The sequence below is a fragment of the Dreissena polymorpha genome, chromosome 13, assembly GCF_020536995.1.
Source record: "Dreissena polymorpha isolate Duluth1 chromosome 13, UMN_Dpol_1.0, whole genome shotgun sequence".
Taxonomy (NCBI): Eukaryota; Metazoa; Mollusca; class Bivalvia; order Myida; family Dreissenidae; genus Dreissena; species Dreissena polymorpha.
In genome coordinates, this window is record NC_068367.1 from 65941927 (window position 1) to 65968859 (window position 26933).

At 33.8% G+C, this 26933-nt stretch overlaps 1 protein-coding gene and 1 long non-coding RNA gene across 2 annotated transcripts in view; one reads left to right on the plus strand and one right to left on the minus strand.

Annotated features, from left to right (window-relative positions):
• Positions 1–2934: 2934 nt before the first annotated feature.
• The window catches only part of LOC127855259 (uncharacterized), a 53903-nt gene continuing 29904 nt past the window's right edge, over positions 2935–26933 (plus strand). Inside the window, exon 1 of the mRNA XM_052390704.1 lies at positions 2935–3687. Coding sequence (XP_052246664.1) covers positions 3164–3687 — 524 coding nt within the window. The 5' untranslated portion in view covers positions 2935–3163. The remainder of the gene's footprint in view (positions 3688–26933) is intronic.
• LOC127855298 (uncharacterized) lies at positions 14478–22006 on the minus strand. The gene is made up of 4 exons (XR_008037467.1): positions 21943–22006; positions 16080–16179; positions 15813–15896; positions 14478–14681 (listed from the first exon to the last, which is right to left on the minus strand). It is a non-coding gene; the product is annotated as an uncharacterized LOC127855298 (long non-coding RNA).

Consider the following 26933-nt stretch of genomic DNA (forward strand, 5'->3'; position numbering starts at 1 on the left):
AGGGCTATATCTCAGACACTATATAAGTTTTCAGTATGTAACTTCATAGGTGTATAGATATATATGAGGAAAAGGTGGGGGATATCCATTCAACAAATGTGCTTGTTGTTAAGGAATTACAAGTTTATAACTGGTGAAACCAGTGTTGTAACGTAAGCACGGCTTATAAACCACACCATTGCATTAAACCATAAGAAAATTGTATAGTAAAACTTTATCCTTTGATAAAAAATGTCAGTCTAGATTCACTAAAGAAATCACAGTAAGATTAAAGCATGCTCTTTTACAAGGGGAATAGCATCGAATAAAAAAGATCATGTGACGACACTGAAAACACATGAGTTATGTAGTGATGACCGATATTAAGTCAAGTGCAGCAATCTGGAGTTGATTTTGTATGCTTATCCATTTATAAGTTTAAATATTGTTTGAATAGTTTCTTTTCAAATTGATTAAATTGCATTTTCATGAAATGCATTAAAGGGGCCTTTTCACAGATTTTGCATGTTTTGAAGTTTGTCATTTAATGCTTGATATTGATAAATGTAAACATTGGATCTAAACAGCTCCAGTAAAAAATCAAGAATAAAATTCAAAATAAGGAAAAAAAGTAGCCTGTAACAGGGCTCAAACCAGTGACCCCTGGAGTCCTGTAGTAAAAACCAATTAGACCGCTCAGCCATCCTGTCAAGTGTAGATAGGAGGTGTATATTATACTGTATATAAGCAATCTTCATAGATTCACAAAATTAAACAACAACAACTGAATTCTCCAAATAATTCAATCGTTTTGCGTTGCAATGCTTTATAATTTTCAGGTTTTTAATTCGTCAAAAGATGCATATAATGGCTATATTAGACCATGGTAAATGTTCAGTATTACTGTTTCCTCAAAAATATCATTACTAAAACGAAACTTTGCGAATCTGAAACAACTTTTTTTCAATTTTGTCAATTTACCAAAACGTGAAAAGATCCCTTTAACATTTCAGACATTGTAAGTATTTATGATTTGTAGGGAATCCTGCAGGCATGTGACATGGAACAATAGTTATTGACAAAGGGTTTAAACTTGGAAACAGTATATGGCTCATATTTTTCACAAGATAACTAAATTCAATGTATTACTAATGTGTCAAACCAAACAATAGACATAACATAGACAACATTTTAGTGTTTGTCAAAAGTATGGACTATGGATCATTGACTATACAGTTAACCTGTCATAATAATGTTGCTCATATGATATATGATTTTATTTTTTGAAAGCAAAAGTGCCCAGCCAAAGAAAGTATGATCATAATTCAATTAAAATTGGGCAATGAAGGGTTTAACATTATATAGGGCCTCGTTTCTAAAAATATTCTGAAGCCTGTTCCAACTGGTTGAGCTTAATGTTTATAGTTTTCATATTACAACAAAATGTGCAAACTATTCACTGTTAAATAATTTTAATCTTTTAAATCATTTTAATCATTTTAAAATGAAATTTCTATATAAAATAAACACCATTATACTTTTTTGTACATTTTCAGTACATTACTTTGACTTAAAAATATTACCAAATTTTACCACGTCTAGCGCAAAGTTTTTTGCCTCCAAATTTCAAATAAAAAATTGGTGCGTGTTACACATTTATACAACGCTTTCCTGGTTGCTAAATTTTGAAAAATCCATTCGTAATCGCACATCTTCATAATAGTCGCCATTTTTTGTTATTGCAGAAAACTACACCCTAAAATGTTATAGACTGAAGGTTTATATAAAACAAATAGCGGGTTAGGGTAGGTATGAACAGGGTAGTAATAGTTTGGACAAAACTTAAAATTTGAAAAATTGTCTTTGTTAGTGCTTTCACACTTCTTCATTGACTGCAGTTTTTTGGGCTGTTGTCGACATAAAATGAAAGCAGATAAAGTTCTGTGTGAAGGAGTTGTGTTTCGCTGATTAAGGTAGGTGTGAAAGGGATCTTTTTGCACTTCGGTATTGACAGCTTTCATTGAGAGATATGTGCTATAGGTTTCGATGCATCAGACATCGACGGAAAACGAGTATAGACTATTTTCATACCATCACGATGATGACAACAGCCCCCATTTTCTCGAGAGAATAATCTTAAAAGTAGTTTCAAATATAGTGCTATGCAACCCATACTCCTGATCGTTTAAACGTTGCTTCTTCAAAACAAAAACAGCGCTCGAAAAACTTGGATCAAATGATTGTGCAATATATAAATGGTGGCCATTTTAAGATTTTCAGATTTTTTGGTCTTGAAATCTTTTTTTCTCCATTTTGTCTTGAAAAAATTGCATGCACGCTCTACATCTGGGCGATTTACGTGGTAAAATACGGTACTTTATGAATCAATGAAATACATGACTTGAGCCAGGTACTCTTAAAATAAGCTTGAAAATATTTGAGACATTTAAGCTAGATCACTATGTCAAAATAACACTTTTGAAATCATAGCTATGAACATTTTTGTTAGATGTTTAACACTAGGGCAAACTAAACAATGAGCTCGAATAATGTATTGAAAACTCATTGTAGTGTTAAATTTATCAGGCCCTGTTTTCTCATATAATCTAATTCAGTGACACCGATTTCTTATTTTATTTTGAGATGAGGGAAAATGTGAAAAATCCTTAAAGAACAAAATGTAATGGGAAATTTTTAAATCAATCAATGAGACAATTTGATTGCATGTATGAATATTTTATAAACATGATATTATTTGTTCTATTTTACTCATTAGACCACTATAAATACTATTTTCATCAATTACATTTGTAATACTGACTGATTGAACAATTAAATACATGGTTTACTTAAACCAGTGAGATATACTTCCAATTTACTTCTACATAGCGTTCAATTTACTTGCATAATTAAGTGAGGTCTAACAATTTGGTTTACTCTTACTGTCAAAGTCATGCGGTGTTTTACATAGTTACTGTTAGTTAAGTGAATGTAAACCTTGAAGGATATTGAGCTTGAACTTTATTTATATTTCAATGCATCTGTGTTTTAGTTTTCATGTAAACTTCTTGAGCTGAACAACTTTTAAAGGTAGCTAAATGCCAGTATTTTGTGGACTTGTTTAAAAGAAAAATACTTAAACTATTTAAACAAATAGGTTTTACTTGAAACACAGAATAATAAAATGGGCGTAGGTAATTCTTCTACTTTAGCTGAACGTTCCTCGACGGTTGGACACTTTTGTTGCACATCTTGTGAGGAACATAATCTTCAGAATTTGGCGGTCATTTATTGTGAGGAATGCTCAAGGTTTTTTTGTAAAAAATGTATCAAACCTCATAAAAAATTGTTTATGAAACATCGAACATGTGGAAGGGGAGATATTAAGAAATGGCCAGTTTCAAAGGAGGATGCTTCTCTTTTACATAAGGGAGGAGATTTTCTTTCAAATACAGAGGATGATTTTCTTTCGAAGGAGGAGGGAGATTTTCTTTCAAATACAGAGGATGATTTTCTTTCGAAGGAGGAGGGAGATTTTCTTTCAAATAAAGAGGATGATTTTCTTTCGAAGGAGGAGGGGAATTTTCTTTCAAAGGAGTTGGAGGATTTTCTTTGGAAGTGTGACGAGCATGTGGATAAAAAACTGTCACAGTTTTGCCATGACCACAGTCAGCTGTGCTGCTCTGATTGTGTTGTAAAAATTCACAGGTATCTGACACATTTATTTCTTTAGTCATTACTGTAATAATCAAGATACATGATTTATGCATTAATTGTTTTCAAAATAACATAACTTTAAGCTCAACTTATACATCATGTACTTCCAAGAAATGGTGAAAGCGATTTTTTATAAATACTTGAGCACATGTAATTTCAATATTGGCCGGATTTTGCTTTTGAAATAATAAGTTGTGACTTGAGTGTTTTTTTGATGAATGGATAGAATTATATGTATTAATAAAAATATGATTACAGTTGGGATTAATATCTTTTGCTGGTATCATGTATTAGATAAAAAAAATCAAATTGCCATTTTAGACAGCACATCTTTGCAAGAAAGATTATTATTGTGATAATAGGAATAAAAGCCGCTCACTATTATTTTCAAATAATAAACAGAAATAATTAAGTTGTGCCCTGTCACAGAAATGATCCTTTGGTTGGTAAGAGTTGTCTTGAATCAACCATAAGGCAAACTGCAGTGTTTTGTTTTAATATTTCGGTAATGGGGCAAGGTCCCTTTGGATTGGGAAAATTTGCGATGTTTTTACTAAAATTGAAAAATTAGTGTTGTTGTTTTGCTTAAAAATGCTTCAAAATTGAGAATACGAGTGTTTTCAGTATTATATTTACTAAGGATAAACTAATATGGAAGGGAGTTGAATGAAATATTGAAATTTGAAAAAAAAAACGCCTTCCATTTGGAATTTTTGGCTCCTATTTGGGAAAAATATACACTTTTTTCCATTGGAAATGGGGAATAGTACCAGACCCAATTTTGAATGAAAACCCACTGCAAATCATTTTAAAAAGCGAAGTAAATAACACTATTAAATGCTATAATAATTCTGAATACATTTGATTTTATAGTGAATGACTTTCAGAGCTCCAGATAAGGATTTGTGAAATTAGTAACGGTACTGCCACTGACAGAAAGAAAAGGAGTAACGCTGAAAATCAATTAGTACCTGTACTACCATATCCAAGAATACAGGTAGTAATGTACTACCCGTATTCTTGCATATTAAAGGGTGTATAACTGACTACAGAAACATTTGCAGCAATTATAATAAATATATTTAGCTTCTTAAACAGTTACTTTATTAGGTTTTCCATTCTGAATTATGATGCAAATACAACAATTACTACACATAAAAACACATAACTAATACTGTTTCTTTATTTTTCTTGACAAGAAAACACAAACCAACTAGAAAGCTAAGTTAAGTAAATGAACACTTATAATAATGTCACTGTCTCATCCGTTTCCCATCGTGTTTTATAACGTTTTTAGCCACCGATGCAATGAAATCGTTTAATATCGGGGCGACAATGTCTTTTTCTGGATTTACAGATTGAATGTCAGGATGGTTAGACGACACTGTATGTAGCCATTATATGACAACAAAGTGTTGTTTTGAACCGCTTTCGGTTAAGCTGACCTTCCATTGCGCGCAGACATATTGATTTTGACGGGTTTACGAGTTAGCGGAAGTCAAGCGACAGAAAAGAGAATAATATCGGAACCCAGTATACAACTTTTTGGTAATTTAAATTTACAAAAAGGGACGTTAGGTTAGAGACCAACAAATCACACTTAGCTGATGCAGACGTATCGGTACGGCCAGAGTGTTTTCGTAAATGCGTAAAAGGGATATTAAAATCGTAATTGTACGTCCAGTTTTTAAAAATAAATACGTAAACCTTCATGAAAAAGCCGTATTTACGGCTGTACGGTCCTTATCTGGAGCTCTGACTTTAATGAAGAATTATTATTATACAAGTGGGAAAAACAACATGTGTGGTGCAAATTAATCTGTCTATGTATATATATTGAAATCTCTTAATAAGTGATTACGAGTGATAAATATACAGCATTGTATGTCATATATCCTAATTGTTTTGATTTTTTGAAACATTATTTAATGTGGACAAACACAAATTCTTGATTAAATATGTTTTCCTTACACTACCAATTACTCTGTGTCTTTGTGGGGATCTTAAAAGTGCTCCTACATTTGTGATTAAACCCATAAATTGCCTACAACAACCATGTCTTTTAAGTTCTTGGTAAAAGTCACAAATGACACATTGTGTCTATCACACCAGCGTTACTCAAGTTCTTGCTCTTCAAACACAGATGTTCACTATGCAAAACTAGGCATGGTTGTTACGGAACAGCATATATTACTGACAGTGAATGTGTGTCATTCTGGTGTTATTTTCAGAACACAGTGAGTGCTCTTCTATAAGCAAGTGTACATGTTTCTATAGCTTTTTTACATTTATTATCCGCCGCCATAGGCGGAGGGCTATTGTTTTGGCGTTGTCCATCCGTCTTTCTGTCCGTCAGGAGCCATATCTTGGAAGTGCTTTTGCGGATTTCATTCAAACTTGGTATGAGTATATATATGGATAACAGAATGATGTACGCCAAATTGAATTGTACACCATCCGTTAATAACTGAGTTATGGCCCTTTTTATCTTGAAAAAAATTCTTTTTTTGTGTGTCCAGAGCCATATCTTGGAAGTGCTTTGGCAGATTTCATTGAAACTTGGTATGAGTATATATATGGATAAGAAGATGATGCACGCGTAGGCATTGTACACCATCTGTTAATAACGGAGTTATGACCCTTTGTATCTTGAAAAAATGCTTTTTTTAGTGTCAAATAAAACACTTTTGTGTCCAGAAACATATTGGCAGGGGATATCAATTCAACGAATTTGCTCGTTACATTATCAAATTATGTAGAAAATAGCAATAAGGTCCTGATTGTATTGGATGTGGTACCTAGTTATTGGGCAGTCTTGTGTCGACCTTTACTCTGGAAGCCTTTCTATTATCTACTTGGATGACACAGACATCTAGGATGTCTTAAACTTGGGCGTTTTCAGCAATCAAGCTTAAATATAATATGTTGTCATGTACATATAATGGGTGTTTAACATAATTTCTAACCATCTTTTATTGTCCCCTACCGGTGAAACCGGAGGGGACTTATGGTTTGCGCTCTGTGTGCCCGTCAGTCAGTCAGTCAGTCTGTCACACTTTTCTGGATCCTGCGATAACTTTAAAAAGTTCTTAATATTTTTTTCATGAAACTTGCAACAGGGATAGATGGCAATATGGAGATTATGCACATCATTTAATTTTGTTCCTATGTCAAAGATTATGGTTGCTATGGCAACAAATATATATATATATATATATATATATATATATATTATATATATATAATAATTATGACAATGGTGGATTTTCAACGGTAGGGGACCCTATTGCTTGACAATAGTCGTGTTTATCTTAATATATCTAAAGTGAAAGGCTTTTACCTCAAAGTAAACACCTAAGTTGTGTTAGTCCCCTACCAGGATCTATATTACAGGAATGCCCATCGTCCCTCTGCAATAAGTCACTCCATCAGTCTGTCTGTTATAGTTGTGTAAAACTTTCCTCAAATGATGTGCAGAAGCCATGAGTCATTGATGCTGACTCAATGTCAGGGTCGTACTTTAAGGTTAAAGGTGTGCGCCTACATTTCTTTTCTGCTCAGTATCTCCTATACTTCTGGTATATTTTCATGAAGCTTATTGGCTTAAATGTTTATGTCTTATATGATGTGCAGAAGGCATAGTTATTGGCTTCAATCATTTAGGTTTTACAATAATGTCAAAAGTTTGAGCTTCTATTTTCATGTCTGGTCAATATCTCCTATACCCATGGAAGGATTTTAATAACTTGGCTACAATGTTTAGGTCATTAAGATGATGTGAAGGCGGAATGAGTCAGTCACGCCTGTATAAGGTTAAGGTCATACTTCAAGGTCAACAGTTTTAGCTTCTATATTTGAGCCTGGTTTGTATCTCCTATACCCAAGATGCTCAATTAACTTGACTAAAATGTTTAGGCCATAGAGACAATGTGCAGAAGAAATGGTAGAGTCCCAACGGCTGAAGGTCAAGGTTGTACTTTTAAGATACAAAGTTTTAGTTTTTTTTACATGTTCATTCTATAACTACTTTACCCATTGAAGGATTTTTATCAAGTTTTGCAACAAGAATTAGGTTATTCGGACAATGTACAAAAGGCATGCGTTAGTAACACTTTCTCAAAATAAAGGTCACTACTTCAAGGTCATAACAATCTTCATGGAGGATATTGCTGTCTCTTGGGCTGCCTTTTTTATGCCCCCGGTAGGGTGGCATATAGCCGTTGAACTGTCCGTCAGTATGTCAGTCTGTCCGTCCGTCCGAAAAAAAACTTTAAAATTGGCCATAACTTTTGCAATATTGAAGATAGCAACTTGATTTTTAGCATACATGTGTATCTCATGGAGCTGCACATTTTGTGTGGTAAAATTTCAAGGTCAAGATAATCCTTCAAGGTCTAGGGTTGAAAATACAAATCCAAGGGAAGTAATAAGCTTGATGGGAGTTAATTATCTGACCTGCCACAGGGCTTTACAAATCCACTCGCCTGCTCATAATGATGAGTAAAAATCTGCTCCGGGCGAGTGAATATTCCGGCAGTGCTCGTCCTGCAGGGCAAGTGGCATTTCTGGCCAAAAAGATTCAAATTTCAAGTTTTAACACATCTTTTCCAAACAAAACAACGTTTAATTAAAAATAAACCACCAATTTACCGGATGTTGAGTATTGCATACTGCGCTATAAATAGTCCTGTTCCTGTTACGCGCCGAAAACGGTATGTTCCGTGAATGTATCCTATACAGTACGGTACAGTCCAACCCCTACTTCCGGTCACCCCTCATCGCCGGTCACCCCGTGTAGGCGGCCGGTCTGTGCCGCGACCGTCGATAAACACTATATAATGAACCCCTCTTAAGCGGTAACCCCGTTTCATACTATTTCAAGCACACATTTATGACAATTATCGGCTAATTAAAAGTTAAAAAGAACAACAAAACTTTTAACCGAAATCAACTGATCTACATGTTCTCTGTGCTACAAAGTTTTTATCCAAAAATCAATACACGCATGCTTTCGAACCATGGGTATGGCGTGACATTGTACATTGGTGCATAATTTTCGTGCGCTTTTGTCGGGACAAAGGAAATACACGATGCTAGAATTTGTAAACGTCTCGTTAACATTAAACAATCGGGAGTGTGTTTCGGATTACAAATTAATATTCTCATTTGGGAATAAAACAAAACGTTTATATTTGTTTTATATTTACAATGATTTCAATATTAATTTTGATAAAACCCTTTACGTGGCGAAAAAATGTTTTTATAATATTATGCATGAAAAGCACGATTACCAGGAGGATTACAACCGGTTGCTATTATCAGTCTCTTAAGTAACTGGCCAAGATTTTATCGTGAAGGAGATCACTGTCGGGACCAATTCGTGCGGTAGGTATTCAAAGCCATAAAACTGCAATAAACCGATTAAATTATCGATTTATAGTGACACGGGAGTAATTCACGCATAACTGATTCACAACTTTTCCCATCTTAAGTGCATTGGGACCATACAATGCGCATTGTGTAAACAATGAATCATGAGAATTATTCTTTCTCATTGACTTGATTCTGATGATGATGATATTCATGATGATTAGAAAGATGAATAGAATATTTTTTTGAATGAAAATGTTGTCTTATAGCTGATTTTAGAAAGGAAGAAATAAAAGTATTTTAAGTCTATACATTGTTTAGTACATGTACACATGTTTACCATTTTGTTTATACAAAAATTGAACAGTTGGCCATGCACTCATCAACTCCAGACTCCCTATGATCCAACCCCCTCTTAAGAGGCCACCCCGCTTAAGCAGCCAATTTGGCTGTTTCCCTTGACTGGCTGCTTAAGAGGGGTTGGACTGTATACAATACGGTCTTTTGATACTGCTAAAAATCGTCTAAATTCTTCACATCTTTAGATTTAGAGAGTGGCTGATGGCAAGTTTTAATGGACGAAAATGACAAAGAGAAAACTGCGTTGTGTACACACAGAGGCTTGTTTGAGTTTAACAAAATGCCTTTCAGACTCTCCAATAATCCTTAAGTGTAATCATAATAAATGTGACCATGAGGACAAAATGAAAAACAAAAAAGTTAAAAGTGTGTTAAAACAGATTATAAACTTTATTGAAGTTCATGAGTTTACAGTTCTATATGATAACCAAAAGAAAATCACAATAAAACATATTAGTTACTGATTTATTGCATTAAAAAAAAATGCAGGGCAAGTACATATTTCAGCAGGGCAAGTAAAAATTCTTAACTACTCGCCCTGCAGGGCAAGTTGCGGAAATAACATTTGTCAACCCCTGCTGCCAAATTATATATTTTTTCAAATAAATCAAAGCGGCGCAGTAGGGGGCATTGTGTTTCTGACAAACACATCGTGGTAAAAGGTCATGGTCATCCTTCAAGGTCTAAGGCCAAAAATACAAATCCAAGGGAAGTAATAAGCTTTAAAGGGAGATAATTCTTATATATATAGTAATATGAAACCATACAACTGAAGCAAAATCAAAATGACATTTTATGGTCAAGCCAAGCACACAATGACACTTTATGGCATACAAGTATTTTAGGTACTTTAAGGTTATCTGTGAATTTACAGTCATGGTAGTGGCTTATAAATATTTGCTACTAAAAACAGAGATTTGTTAAAGACAATTATTTTCAAGGGAAAGAATTTATATAATTATAAATCTCATATTATATATTTCCTTACTAAGAATTTAAGTTCTCTTTACAGTTACTGTACATATTTTGTATTTTGTTTATTTATAACTTAAATGATTGATTTGTCAAAGTTTGTTTTAAATGATATATATAACTATCATTTCTTTCCTGTACTAATTTGTGAATGGTTGGTTTCATTACTTACCTGTGGAAGTTATACATAGATACATGATGAACTGTGGCTATGATCTCTTTGAAACACCACAGGCCTTGGTAGTCAGCGATGTCTTACTTGGTCATTTTTGACTGTCTACAGTGCCATCCCCCCCCCCATGCGGTAGGGTGACATATAGCAGTTAAACTGTCAGTCCGTCTGTCTGTCAGTTGTCGGTCCGAAAACTAACATTGGTCCTACCTTTTGCAATATTGAAGATAGCAACTTTATATTTGGCATGCATGTGTATATCATGAAGCTGTACATTTTGAGTGGTGAAAGGTCAAGGTCATCCTTCAATGTTAAAGGTCAAAAACCAAAATCCAAGGGAAGTAATAAGCTTTAAAGGGAGATGATTTCTATACCTGCCAAATGATAAATAGAAATTTTATTTCAAAGCGGCGCAGAAGGGAGCATTGTGTTTCTGACGAACACATCTCTTGTTGTTATATTGTTTATATCAGATTTCAACAGTCTGGTAAATGCTTCAAAAATAAGACAATCAAATCTGAATACTGTTCATAAACTGTTGATAGGTGATTTAACTTGTAGGATGTCCCATAACGTACATTTGTTCCAATGGATTTTATATTCAAAATGGTATGATGTTTTAATTGTAAAATAGCATTTTAATTTAAATTACTTAACATAGCAATTACAAAAAGTTGTTTGTTTAAGCAAAATTAACTTAAATTTTTGATAAAAAGACAATTGGTGTCCTTCACTTACAACATGCTTTTAACATTGTACATACATTTCAGTCCATTAATAAATATGCATTCAAACTCACTGCATTTAGTCATGCTTACCAATCTGTTTAATTAACATGATCTAATTTTCAATTTTGGTATCTTCTTTGCCACTATTTGAAATATAATATGTTGAATACCCACGTGATCCAATAGTCCCATTACAGTTTACATTATTATAATTATGACCTCAATAGTGCCGTCACAGAGTGATGGTGCCTCACCCGAGTCCAATCAAGGCAAAAGAAAAGCTCTAAAAGGAATTTTAATCTCAATATAATCACTGTAATTTATTGAAACATAAACTTACTTTATTTACTGTGCTTTTTATGTCATATAACAGTGATGCAACCAGGGCTTTTTTCCTTCTTTGAGACTGGCCGTGGAAGGACATTTTGACACAGACAATTCACAAATCTAACACGGCCGAGATTTTTTACAAAAATGGCCGTTTCAAACTCTACAAATGGACATTTTGAGCTCAAAATTGTCACAAACGGCCATTTCACAATCTATAAATACATTTGATTTCACTGTTTTTTTTTCCGAATTCGCAAATTATGTTTACTTATTGTTAAACTGTCATTGCTTGTTTTAATCGATTACAAACGTGAATAGATTAAAATTTTGAATTTGGTGCAACCGATGTATTCGCAGCTGATCAACCTCACCATTAAACAAACAAAATGGCTTCGCGTAACATGCATTTCTATGTTAAAAAGATTTAAAATACATCAAATAATCCTGATTTATTGCAATTCGGGATTACAATAAAGAAACAGACAATTTCTACAGAAGGGTTAGTGTTTTTACAATACACTATTAAAACAGACATGGTTTATATAATAGGAAAGTCATTTGAAATTTTGATAAAAGTACATGACATGCATGATTGATGTAGTATAACCGAGAGCGATCCCGACTTGTTATTCTCGATTTCTATACCTTATAAGTTAACAAGTGTAAATATTGGTTAATCCTTTCCCCGATAGATGCGTATAAGCCCGAGTCTATCGATTCCCCGATACATGCGTTTATTACCGTCTCTATCGATTACCGCTTACATGCGAAATTTTCCGTGTCTATCCATTACCCGATAAACCCGTATATTCCCAATGTCCATTTTCAAATGCAAATTCTGATTAATATTGACGACAAAAGTGCTCAAGAAAACTCATTAACACAGACATCCAACATTTTTCCAAAGTATCAAATGAATTTTGGCATATGTTTCTATTTAAAGATTTGATGAAATAGGTGTCCAATCGGGACAAGGATAGTCCAACACGCGTAAATAACTTAATGTGGTGTGTGCGCATTGTGTACAGTTCATGTCCTTTTACAAATTGTAGCAGTAAATAAATACATGTATATGCCCATTAGTGCTGCAACAATACGCCAAAAACCGTATTGCAATATATTGTCAGTTCAAAAACCCGTATTGCAATATATCGCAAGATATTGCTAACTTGTTCCAAAATTATAACTTGCCAATTACCCGATAATCCCGTATATTCCAGTTTTAAAGCAAATTCTGGTAAATATTTACTTTAAATGTACTCAAGAATAACAAGAAACACAAACGTTTGTAAATTTTCTTAAGTATCAAATACATTTTGGCATTTGTTACTATTTAAAGATGTGATGAAATAACGTCCAACCGGGGCGTTTTTTTCCACTGAACACGCGTAATTCACCTGACGTGATGTTCCCATTTTTATACAACACAAAATACACCCATACTTTCCATGCGACGTTCTACATGTCTGTATAATTTTCGCGCGCTTTTTATTGAGACAAAGGATAAAGCACTTTTTATTTGACGCTAGAATTTCTTATTGTCGCATAAGCATTAAAATTTGGAAGCGTATTTTCGAAATTCGGATTACAAATTTAATAATGCTCAATTCAGAATCGAACGAAACATTTACAGCTGTTCGCAATTAATTCAACGATAATCTGTTCAAAAGCATCGAACGAATGCTCCGATGTAACAATGCTACTCCGTAAAATACACTTTCAGAATGTTACTTTTAAGAAGAAAAAAAATTACAATGCTTTGTTTTGTTTACCTTGTTATCATTATTTCGGATGGCTTTTCTTGACGAAATGTGAATGAATTTTGTAAAATTTTCGTACCGGTATGATGAAAATCGTATCGCAACACAATATGCAGATTGCGTATTGCGATATATACTGATATACCGGTATATTGTTGCAGCACTAATGCCCATGATATTTTCGTGTCCAGTGTTGGTCTTGAAAAAAAGCGCGCGAAAATTGGTGTGGGTGTATTTATTTATACACAAAAACTGCGTAGCGCCGATAACATTGTAAAAGCTTCGTAGTAAATTTCCATTTGAGTATCCGGGTATCTCGCAAATTATTTTGACATTTTCCTGAATAAAATAAAAGTAATAAACACTGTATCATTTTCATAATTTAGTTCCTTCAATATTGCAACAATTATTGTACTGTATCTGATTGCACGCAAAGTGCCGTGTACAATTCATATTCTTTTACAACGACCAATTAACAGCGTCATCTATATTTAGATTTTATGCAACATGTACAAGTCATTTTCTGGAAATAGGGAGAAAGTAAAAGTGATTTTTCGAAAATAAACCAACGTTTTTTTTCCATTTAATTTGTCATAATTATAAATATTTTGCATTGTTTGTGTATGTTTGTTTGGTTCTCATTTGTTTTTAGCAAATCTTATGAAAATTAATATCGTAATGGTTAATGTTTAAAGCAAGTCCCGTTTCCGAGATCATATACGAGAATTACTTCGACATGTTAACTGACGTATACAATTATTGTTTTGACAGACGACACATGTTCATCAAAAGTTTGTGTTTTTGTAATACACAGGATATTGGATTATCGCTGCTTGATTGAGCAATAAAACAAGAATTTGTTCGAGGCAGAAAAAAATCTGGCAGAATTAAATCTGGGGAGAACCAAAATGTGAGAATAGAATTCTGTGCAGAATAAAATCTGTTTAATATTAAATTCTGTACAGAAAATCTTCTGTACAAAAAATGTATGCAGGAAGAAAAAGCAAAATAAACAGAACATCAATAAATAACATTTTTTTAATGAGATTATAAAATGTACACCATGAAATATACTGACAGTACCAATATTTTTGTTGTTGTTGAATTGATCACATTATGACAGGGTAAAAATTAAACAATCTAACACCCCCTATTTTTAGTCTCAATTTAAACAAGATGATTTCATTTATTTCCTGGAGTAGTCTATTAATTTTTGGAGTGTCATGGCCTTGTTGAAGAAGGTGTCATCTGGAACTGTTTTGCTGTGGTCTTTGCACCGCATCCAGACATAACCTATCGGAAAAAAATAAATGTTTATACATTTACATATTTATATCATTCCTAAACAAGAGCACCGCATAACAGGTGCCAACGCTCGGCTGCGAGTGCAGTTTTGAATAAATGAAAGCTTGTCAGATTTTTTTTTTTTTTAGAGGCCACAGTGACCTTGACCTTTGACCTAGTGACCCAAAAATGGGTGTGCGTGTAGAACTCATCAAGGTGCATCTACATATGAAGTTTCAAAGTTGTAGGTGGAAGCACTTTGATTTTAGAGCAAAATGTCAAGGTTTAAGCACGTCGGACGGCTGACGCCAGACGACGATCTAGCTATGACAATTCCTCGGGTTTTCTCCGAAAACAGCCAAGCTAAAAAACTGATACATTGTGAAACCAATTTATTCTAACTTCTCAGTTTCAAAACTTCTGTGATTTACAACAGTAATGCCATACCTGTAATAAAGACATCAAACATAAAGTGCCAGCCCAACAAAATTCACTTATAGCACAAACATCCAATTGAATTTCAAACTATTGTTTGATTCTAGTATTAATTAGACCCAAAGTTAAAATGTGATCCAAATAGTTTTTCGGTATTTAGTAAATGTTACTTTGACCTTGATCCGACTTTAACTGAAAACAACTAAATTTTCTAAGTTTGCATGATTGTTTGATTTTGTTGGATTATTGGCTGTTGTCAACAGCATATCAACAATATGCTGTCATATCATTGCGGTAAGTTAACCAACTCACAGTATCCTGGAATAGCTGGTTTACCAGGACCAAGTGCTTATACTAATGTCAGTAAGTTGAGTAACAGACAACTCAGAGGAAGGGTAAGAATGGCTGTAAAAAGGATAAAGCTAACACACAATTTGTGTCCAATACCTCCATCCAAGCTCAAGTTAACCTTTTTTATTTTTAGTGACACATTTGGGCTCTGTATGCAATCCCTATCTTGGCCTCAATGCAAGGTCATCAATTGAGTTTAGGCAAACTTAAGTTATTGACAAGATACGCCCTACCCGCATTTAATAATCTCATTTTTACTTTTCTTTGAAAACCTGGTCATAAATTTAAATAAAACTCCTACCACTGTTTCATTATGTTAAATACCTAGCAAAAAAAAAACAAGACAAAATGTACCTTTGCAGGCAGAAATGATGACGGCATCAAGCACAGGCTTTATGTCATGCTTGTTCCCCGCCAGAACCTGACTCGGATTTATTGCTGTTTAAAAAAAATTGAAAGCACTTCATTCCACTTAACTAAAAAATATATATTTTAAGACAGACGTTGATCTAAATCAAAATCTGTGAACATTGCTAATCAAAGGTTGAATTGAAGCATTTGTCAAAGTTATGTATGCTTTATGATGATACAATAAAACTTTTACTTTAATACCTTACATACCCGGAACTAGTTTCACCATCAGGTAAAAGGCAGCACTGCAAAACTTGCGCAATCCAAATCTTTTTATTGTGGTTGGATTATGTTCCATCAGTTGAACCATCTGGAAAATTATAATCATTAATCTTTATTAACTTGCCTGCTAATGCAAATAACATGAGGGTCAAAGGAAAATAGTAAGCTTACCAGTACCTAAGACCCAAAGTAACTGAACTGATTTGTGCAGTTTGTCACTTGTGTTCAGAAGATTTCATTATAGCAATACAAGATCGAAGAATTACCTTGGTGTCTATGTTTTTGTTTGTATAGGAACCATTTCCCTACTTGGCGTATTACCATTAAAACAAATGTTGTTTTTTTAAGATGAGCAAAAGTGCTATTATTTGAAAAATATGTTCAAAACAAGTTTCATAAAGATTTTACATTAAATATTTCCACAACAGTGTTTACATGGTAAATGTTTGAGGCACAATGGATAAAAGGCAATCACAAAAGTTTACAATAAGAACAACCTTGTGCTCAGGTGATCTAAAAGCCTCCTTAAAAGATCTTATATATACATACATAGACTGACATCATATAGCTCACCATGAGCATTTCGTGCTAAGGTGAACTAAAAAAAAGTTCTGCTCAATAACTTGAGTTTGGATGGCGATACTGCATATATCTTTTGTATGTAGATTCATTGCTTACATACAGACCTAGCATAGGAATTCATTCAGGGACCAGGCGTTTCAAGGTCAAGGTCATTGTTACACAAAATAGGAAGTTATGATTTATGCATTATAAGTTGAATATGCACAACCAAAGTTTCAATTTTAAACAAATTTACAAACAAAGCCAAATACTTTCAACAGATTAAATACATATTTTGATGAAAGAAAAAGCAAATTTTAACATACCTCTGGTAATGATAATTCTTTCCTCATAGTCTTCTGCGCCCCATTTCATGGAACATTTTGCTTTTCGCTTGAAAACTTCGAATGTCAAGTCTCTGAGATTTTGTCGCACACTTACAAGTGTACTATTCTTTTCAAAGTAGACTAAACCACCTTTTCAAAGTAGACTAAACCAAACATCTTTAAACCATATATATTACAACACTTTAATAAGGTTATGTCTTAATTGTTCATATTTATAATGGTATTTTTATTTTTTGTCACAAATTTTGTTATGTTAAAGCACTCGCATTCAAATGAATATTTTCATAAAACAAGAGCCAAGTAAAGTTAATGTGCTGAAATAGGAGTAAATTTATCACACCTGCCACTGGCGTTTGGGTAAACTTGGGTAATTGGATCTCTCTCTATCTTGGATATCATTTAAAATGTCACTGCTGAGAAATAGCAGACAATATGTTCTATCAATTTTCAGTATTTTGGGACAATTTATCCAGCAATAAGCAAAGAATAAAAATTTTGTACAAAAATTAAACCTTATTTCATTCCATTGTAGATTTTTCTTTAAGCCTGTTGGATTAAATTGTAACTTTCCATGTTCCTTATGGTATGAACAATACTGCTGTTGTTTTTTTTGCTAATTAATAATATGCTGTATTTTGTGGTCATTTTAACTATCATATGAATTGAACATTACTGTTAGTTTTCAGTGAATAGAGAAATGTTTCCTGCAATAAACAATAAGAAACTGAAATCAGAAGCCTGTTTCTTAAATTATACAAGTCCCATTTTGAAATGTTGAATCTGAATTTTTTCTAAGTCCAACATTCTGCCTCATTTTTCTACCAAGTACAGAAATTCTGCCTTGCTAAAATGCAAAGCGCTAAAAATCTGTCTTGTAAAAATTATAAGTGTTAAAATTCTGTCTGGTGTAATAATCTTTACAGATAAAATTCTGCTTCATTGTAATTCTGCTTAGAAAAACTGTACAGATTTCAAGGTATATTCTGGGTCTGTGTCCTCTTTGTACAGAAAAAAGGAATTCTGTTTTGATTCTGGGCAGATTTTGTACAGACTCTATACAGAATTTGCATAGAAATTTCGTACAGGTTGTTGAAAAAAAGTGTCAATTAAAAGACAATGAAAATATTATTTTAATGCATTATTTAAAGACATTTCAATATGATGAAAGTATTAAACATGCTTATACTATTTCTTTACCAACTAATTTTCACAATTTGTACAAGTTTGCGACTCGTTTTTCACCATTTTCAAAAGTTTGCGACTCATTTTTCACCAGGGAGTGAATCTGGAAAAAAAGCCCTGATGCAATATGTGTGTTGTATATAAGGACAGTCTTCGAAATTAGCACACGCCCGATCGTTTGTGGCGAGTAAAATTACTGCCGGGCACATACAAAAGTTCACGTTTGTGGCCCGCCGGGCATGTAAATTATTGAAGCCAATTGACAGTTAATAAAAAAAAATCGTAAGCGGTTCTTGATATTTGCAGATCTATTTTTCAATTTTGCGAACAAACACCTTGCCGTAAGTTGTAAAACAATGAAATTTGATTGGTTTAACAACAAGCACCTGTTTGCACACATCATCGTTATTGTTTTTGACCGATGCAGTTTGGTCACATTCGTTTCTTATGGATGGTTTCTCTAGACATTAATCGAGAAGATGCTTTTTGAATCGATCATTTCAATCAAGTAATACGCTTCCTTTTTTGTCAATGTAAACAAATGTCATAGTCGACATAGAGGCAGTATCTTAGGTATGTTGATGGGGCTAAGCCCTATAAAGCACTTCCAAAATAGAAAATTGACAATGATTTAGAGAAAAAGGAAGCCAAGAAATGGTACGAGGACACCAGAGAAAGCTCTTTTTAAGAGCACTGGTGTAACGATCGACCGTCTTAATTCTAGTGATTGATTAGATGTAATTGTATTCACTACTATTGAAACAAATGTTCTGCTTTACTATGTGTAGCATGTAAGTGTTAAAATGTTGTGATTTGTTATAATTTTGGTTAAAAAAGTTTGGGCATGTAAAAAATATGTTGGGCATGTAAAAATTCTTAAGTGACTGGCCCGACTGGCCTTTTCAAAGCTAATTTCGAAGACTGTAGGGATTTATTTCTTAACAGGAAGTTGAAGAATTAATTATTTTTTTTTACATAACTTTGCCTGCACAGTCCCCTTATGATAGTGAATAAGTGTTGCAAGTATGAAAGCAATAGCTTTTATACTTTAGGAATAAAATGGACCAAAACACAAAACTTAACAAAATTTGCAATATTCTAAGAATAAAAAGGGCACATTATTCTGTCAAAATGCCAGCAAATGTTATGTAACTTTGCCTGCCCAGTCCCCTCATGATTGTAAGTGTGCCATGTTTGAATGCAAAAGCTTTGATACTTTATGAGAAAAGTGGACCTAAACACAAAACGTAACAACATTTGCAATATTCTAAGAATAAAAAGGGCACATAATTCTGTCAAAATGCCAGCCAGACAGGGCTCGAAATTAACACTCGCACACTCGCAAAATGCGAGTGCAAAATACAGATTGTGAGTTAAGTTTTAAGCCACTAGTATTTTTTGGCAAGTAAAGAAATAGTGGAAAAACTATAAGTAATATTGCTAAATGCGCTCAACGTCGTGAACCCTAAACCGTAGGTCAATTTATAGAATGTCCCAATACCCGAATGCAGAAGCGCGCACCTTGTATGTAGACTTGTATACTTATAGTACAGATACGCGGATGGGATTGGTACAAAGAACATGAAACAGTCTACTAATTTACACATGTTCATTGAACTTGAACAGGCATGGTGTTGAAGTGAAAAATAACTAGTTTCTTTTTGCCCACATACTGTAACCGTTTTCTCCCCACGGTCAGTTTTATCGCATGGCCCAAAACAACATGGATTAGTTTGGGCAAACAGCGGAAAATTTAATTGCTGCCACCAGTCCACGTTGAATTTGTAAACAATTATTAAATCCAAACTCAAATGTCTTCTACTAATTTTATTTCACAATCACACATTATTCAAGAAAGCACACTAGAAATAAACTTTTATGATTAGTAACAAAAAGTATATTTAAAACATTTAAGTATTGATTTCAAGACACAAGTTTTCAACAATATATATTTAAAGCATCCACCCGTTTCCCTCCTGAACTCCTTTTTAATCTCCAAAACCCTCTTTATATACTATTCAAATAAGGCTGTATGCAAATTTTTGCTAATATGCAAATTTTTGCCAATATGCAAATTTTCGCCAATATGCAAATTTTCGCAAATATGCAAATTTTTGGAAATTGCAGAAATTGAGTGATTTATGGCAATTAGCAGAAATGCAGAGGTACTCATGGGAGAGATGGCCTGCACCTAGTATTAAACAGAGGTCACTGTTTGACCAGCAATAACATTATAGAAGTATCCATTACTCCCAACTTGAACATAATTAAATGGACAAAATGAGCTTATTAAAAAAATGCAACAATACTGAAATAACAACACAAAAGATAAAGCAAAGTTAACTATGGAGTTAGAAAAAAAACAACGGAAATAAAATTGTTTCCAGCAAATTTTGCGAGAATGTTTTTGATTTTGCGAGTTAGTATTAAAGCTGCTCGCAATGTTTTGCAAGTAGAAGAAAAAGTTAAATTCGAGCCCTGCCAGAGTTATCTAACTTTGCCTGCCCAGTCCCCTCATGATAGTAAGTTAGTGTGCCATGTTTGAATGCAATAGCTTTGATACTTTATGAGAAAAGTGGATGCAGACGTCGAGGCTCAGGTGATGACAATAGCTCATATTTAAAAAAATAGATCAGCTAAAAATGTTTATATTTACAGTCTATATATTTTATTTTACATTTCGCTACTTTTTCTGAACAGAAGTTTTGTACAGATTTTACTCTGCACAGAATTCCATTCTCCCATTTTAGTTCAAGACTCCCCAGATTTAATTCTACCCAGATTTTGTTTGCCCAGAAGAAAATTGCTTAAATAATTCGTAAAATCTGTAAAGAATTAGTTCTTCGTCTGTATTGAAACAATAATACATAGAAATCTGGTACAACTAATTTTTAATGGACGCACACTGATTTTTTGCTTTTTTTTTGTTATAGCTTGTGCCATTTGGATTGGGAAAATTAGCGCGATAAACCATGAAATAGTGCATGTTTGACAGCATTTTTGGATTATTGACGCAAAGCGGCAATAATACACAGTAGCCAATCTTCAGCCTAATTTGCATATTACTGCAAACTTCGGAGCACTTCTGTCTACGCCGCAGAACTAACTCTCTGTTAACGCAACGCAATTTGATTGGGTGTTGTGAAAATGTTAGTACATGCGCATTGCTAGTATTCTCTATATAACGATAAAAGCCGTTACCGAGAAAAAGTATCCGAATGTACAATACTCGATTCACACAGGCGATATTTTAGATTGTATGTTTCCCTTTAACTCTTTCCTATTGAAGCTGGTCCGAGACTAGTAACACACTAAACATCGCAGTGGCGAAGACAGGGTTCAGAAACTTGAATGTTTTTCTAAATGAACTTAGTTTCCTTTTGAATCAGGGCCACGTTGTGAGATTTCATGTCAATAATCCACCAGTACTTTCAGTGCTTTGATTATATTATTAAGTGCTGCTTTAATGTCTTCTTACAATGAAGACAGCATATAGTTAATATCCTTCCACATGCATATTAAACTTGCAATAATCTATAGATTCTTATATACACCATTTAATCATAACCTCTTCAAGGGTATTAATTTAATTCAGAATTTTTTTAATTAAATGTCATATGGTGAAAACATTAACAAATAATTTTTTAAATTAAATATCATATGGTGAAAACATTAAAAAATATTAACAAACACACTTTAGTGTTTTTGCTGTGTTAATGATGTATTAAATGGAGTTAAAATAATATATTTAATGTGTTTACCTTTCAATATCTTGCACATTACATCCTCATTTCAATGCTATTACAGTAAACTGAACAGCGTGACAAACATAATAAAGCAGAATATGCAAATGAATCTGAGTATACACAGATCCACTAACATATAAACCAAATCATGTTTGTCTCTTTCCATTTTCGAACGATACTCATCTTAAATGCTTTAACTTTGTGAACTTTCCAACACTGGTTTCCGTGATGCACAATCACTGTGCAAATTTCTAATAAATGTTTGTTGTTTTTTATTTGAAACGTAGTATTTTGTGTTAATTGACTCACACATTAAATTATTCCATAAAAACCATATGATATCCGTTGTTAATTTGAATCTTATTTATCATTTTCACCGCTACGTCCAACTTGTTGACGCTCTCAAATATTAAGCTACTTTTTATGCCCCCCTTTGAAAAAGAGGGGGTATATTGCTTTGCACATGTCGGTCAGTCGGTCGGTCGGTCCGTCGGTCCGTCCACCAGGTGGTTTCCGGATGATTACTCAAGAACACTTAGGCCTAGGATCATGAAACTTCATAGGTACATTGATCATGACTCGCAGATGACCCCTATTGATTTTGAGGTCACTAGGTCAAAGGTCAAGGTCACTGTGACCCGAAATAGTAAAATGGTTTCCGGATGATAATTCAAGAACGCTTATGCCTAGGATCATGAAACTTGATAGGTAGATTGATCATGACTCGCAGAAGACCCTTATTGATTTTCAGGTCACTAGGTCAAAGGTCAAGGTCACGGTGACCCAAAATAGTAAAATGGTTTCCGGATGATAACTCAAGAACGCTTAGGCCTAGGATCATGAAACTTCATAGGTACATTGATCATGACTGGCAGATGACCCCTATTGATTTTCAGGTCACTAGGTCAAAGGTCATGGTCACGGTGACCCTAAATAGTAAAATGGTTTCCGGATAACTCAAGAACGCTTATGCCTAGGATCATGAAACTTGATAGGTAGATTGACCATGACTCGCAGATGACCCCTATTGATTTTCAGGTCACTAGGTCAAAGGTCAAGGTCATGGTGACCCGAAATAGTAAAATGGTTTCCGGATGATAACTCAAGAACGTTTATGCCTAGAATCATGAAACTTGATAGGTAGTTTGATCATGACTGGCAGATGACCCCTATTGATTTTCAGGTCACAAGGTCAAAGGTCAAGGTCACGGTGACCCAAAATAGTAAAATGGTTTCCGGATGATAACTCAAGAACGCTTATGCCTAGGATCATGAAACTTCATATGTACATTGATCATGACTGGCAGATGACACCTATTGATTTTCAGGTCAAAGGTCAAGGTCACGGTGACCCGAAATAGTAAAATGGTTTCTGGATGATAACTCAAGAATGCTTATTCCTAGGATCATGAAACTTGATAGGTAGATTGATCAAGACTTGCAGATGACCCCTATTGATTTCGAGCTCACTCGGTCAAAGGTCAAGGTCACGGTGACCCGAAATAGTAAAATGGTTTCCGGATGATAACTCAAGAACGCTTATTGCTAGTATCATGAAACTTCATAGGTACATTGATCATGACTCGCAGATGACCCCTATTGATTTTCAGCTCACTAGGTCAAAGGTCAAGGTTACAGTGACAAAAAACATATTTAACAAAAATGGCTGTCACTACAACTGAGAACCCATATGGGGGGCATGCATGTTTTACAAACAGCCCTTGTTATATTGGTAATATTTGGAGCGTCCAACGGCTGAACCATTCGATAAATGGTGGGATTTTTCCTTCTTTGTCTATATTGTTGCGCAAGGATTGTGTGCGCAACATTCAAGCCCTGATATAAGACACTTAATATCAACAGATTGCAATAATATTTACATACCTGTGTAGATAATTCATTTCTCAATAATGTTCCGTAAAAATTATGTAATGGCATTTTGAATTTTGCATGCCTGATTAATTTAAATCCAACCACTATTCAATTTTTCAATATCTCTCGATTTACTCGCTGTGTAGATATAAATTGATAACACTACCTCATGTAAAGCATCTGGTTTGAATGCGGAAGAATAAACAGCGTAAAATACAGTTTGCGTTTGTCAGTTGTGCTGCAGAGTGTTACATAGTAAAACAATGTTATCATACTTTTCTGGATTAATTTAGAATTGTTTTTTTTCTAAGGTGACAATTAAAAAGTTCTGAAATAAATAACATCTTTTATTTTCATACTGTACATAAATAATATTGATACAGATCGTACAGTATACCGTCCTATGTAACGTAGAATGTAAGTACATCAAACATTATTAACACAGAAAGAGGTGCGAAAAAGACATGCATTAAAACTGCACGATATCTGTTTTGAACATATGCTTATTAAATAGACAAAGATTAGCATACTAGATCTAGTTAGGTAAAAGTCGGTGTTAAAAGCTCATGTTAAATAAAATTACGCGTACACGTTACACCGTAATGCCTTCTTCTGATTGGTTCATATTTAAATCAGTTTCATGACATGGCAACAGGTCAGTGATTGTTTTGCGATTTAAGTAGAAGTTAAACTGAAGAATTTATGCCTTTCTAACTTCGAATCGACGATATTTGATGTAAAAATGGACTTCTGAATTAAAACTGAATGAGTTGGTAATGTTATTTTGCAATTTTACGCTAATTGATGAAAATTTAAAATTTCTGGTTTCCACCACAAAAAAGGTCCTTCAACGATGAGACGTTCCAAAGAATTTAGCCCATAGAAAAGTATCTCTAAATTCTTTGCGCGTCTTATAAATGAGACTAACTTGTAACATAAACATGCCTGGAAGGGTTTTAATTTAACTTCGGAATATCTTCCTCGTTCATACCATGTGTCACTCATTAATTAGGTGATCCTTGGTGAAAACTTGCAGCTCAAGGTCAAAGGGCATGAGTATACTGTTCTGCTTTAAATTAATTGTTTAAAGATTTACTTGTAACTCTTTCTTGTACTTTTATTAATTACAAATTCTTATCTTATGCTGACCGCCCCGCCCCCACCCTCACACACTACCTGGCAATATATAACATTTATTATGTTGTCGTGCTACATCATAAGTCACGCAAACAAAACATGAAACGCGTAAAAGAAAAACAGCATTTGTGTCAACTGCAAATGAAATCAGCAGAATTAATTGTAAATTTAGAATTAAATTAAATATTAATTGCACGAAAAATTGTATCCTCTGAAACTGGAATGGTCAAGGTTTAATATTTGTGGTGTAACATCATATATAGGTCCTCTGCTTGGTTGGTTCAAATTATGACCATCAGGGGTCAAAACTAGTCACGCCGTGACATAATTTATATTGACTCTAAATACTATACTGTACAGATATTTCCAAAACCACAAGGTCAGGCATTTGATATGTTACAGTTTTGTTGATCATCATGATGCAGCCATCTTTTACCAAGCTTAATCAGATCACGCCCATTCTGTCAAAACTGGGCCCAAGGGGTCTATGAAAACTGATGAAATACATAACTAACACAATCTTCTATACTGAAACAACAAGTGACAGTGCTTTGATAGTTATCATCTAGTTGTCCTCTACAAGTTTTGTTCTAATCATGCCCCTCATGTCAAAACTGGCCACGCCCCAGTGGTCTGATGATTTAATAAAGACTTATGACTTAAAAAATATGATTCATAAGTCTCAGACCAAATATTTGGTATGTCACAGCTGGTAGAGGCCTGTACCAAAATGTTTAAATGCATCCCTTGGGAAAAAATATGGCCATATAGATTTATTAACCATAATAACTTCTTCTTTTAAAGCGGGTATATACGATTTTTAATATGTGTTTAATTGTAATAATATTGATAAAATATGTTACAAAAACACAAAATAGGCAAGAAAAATTATACATTAAAGCCGAATTTCATAAAATGCAGCAAAGACAAATTAGCGCCCCAAGCCGATAATGACGTACATATTTTCCTACGATAACCGAAGCATTCGTCTTTGTATTAGGATCGGAGATAGTGTTCGTGTGTCGTATCGTGTGTCGTATGAATAGATATCGTTGCAGGAATTCAAATAAACTGTTAAACTAAGTTTAGATGCACATCGTACATGTATGGTATATATGCTGGCGGATTCGGCTGTACAGCCGTTTTCGATTTCAGAATTAGATATCTGGCTTATTTCGCATTTTTCGACACTTAACTTTTATTTTAATTTATATTGAAATATTTATATAATAAGTTTTTTACACAGTTTATATAAATTCATAAATATTTGACAAAATCGTATATACCCGCTTTAAACCTACAGCTTTGATATGTCGTATGTGAAATCCAAATGTGTTCCACTAAAAATACTGTTCTAGTTCCTAAAGTGGAAATGCTCCACTGTCACATAATTGATATAGACCTACATAGTTGAATTATTTTTAAAATCTTCTCTACAGGCCAAGTCAAAGGTGTAATATATGTCATCATGACCCCTATCAAAATTAGGGTCACTAGGTCAAAGGTAAAGGTCACTGTCACAATAAGTGGGCATATGTCTCCGACTGCAGAACACTTGTTTTTAATGTGTGTAGTATAAAGTTAATTGCAAAATATTATTCATACATGTGTATTTCCCAACTTTAAAAAAATCATTGACTTTAGACTTGCTACTGTAAGAAATGTCAATATCACAAATAAATATACAATAGGCCAATCTCTTGGATCCTTTAACATATTTTACAATGGCATCTTTTCTTGTCCACGAATAGATCAAGTGACAACAACAAAAGCAAAAAAATCACAATTGGTTAAATTACAAATAAACTTATCAGGAAATAGTAGACCAGGTTGCATGTCATAAGCTGCTCAACGCAGGCTAGATTGTTAATACTGACCCTTTATTTAGAAATAGAGGACCTCCTCTAAGATTTGGGGTTATTTTAATTTGCATTTTTTCTTTGGTCTGTTTGTTGATTGGTTTGTAGACCAATGATTTCCAAATATTACTTAGAGCA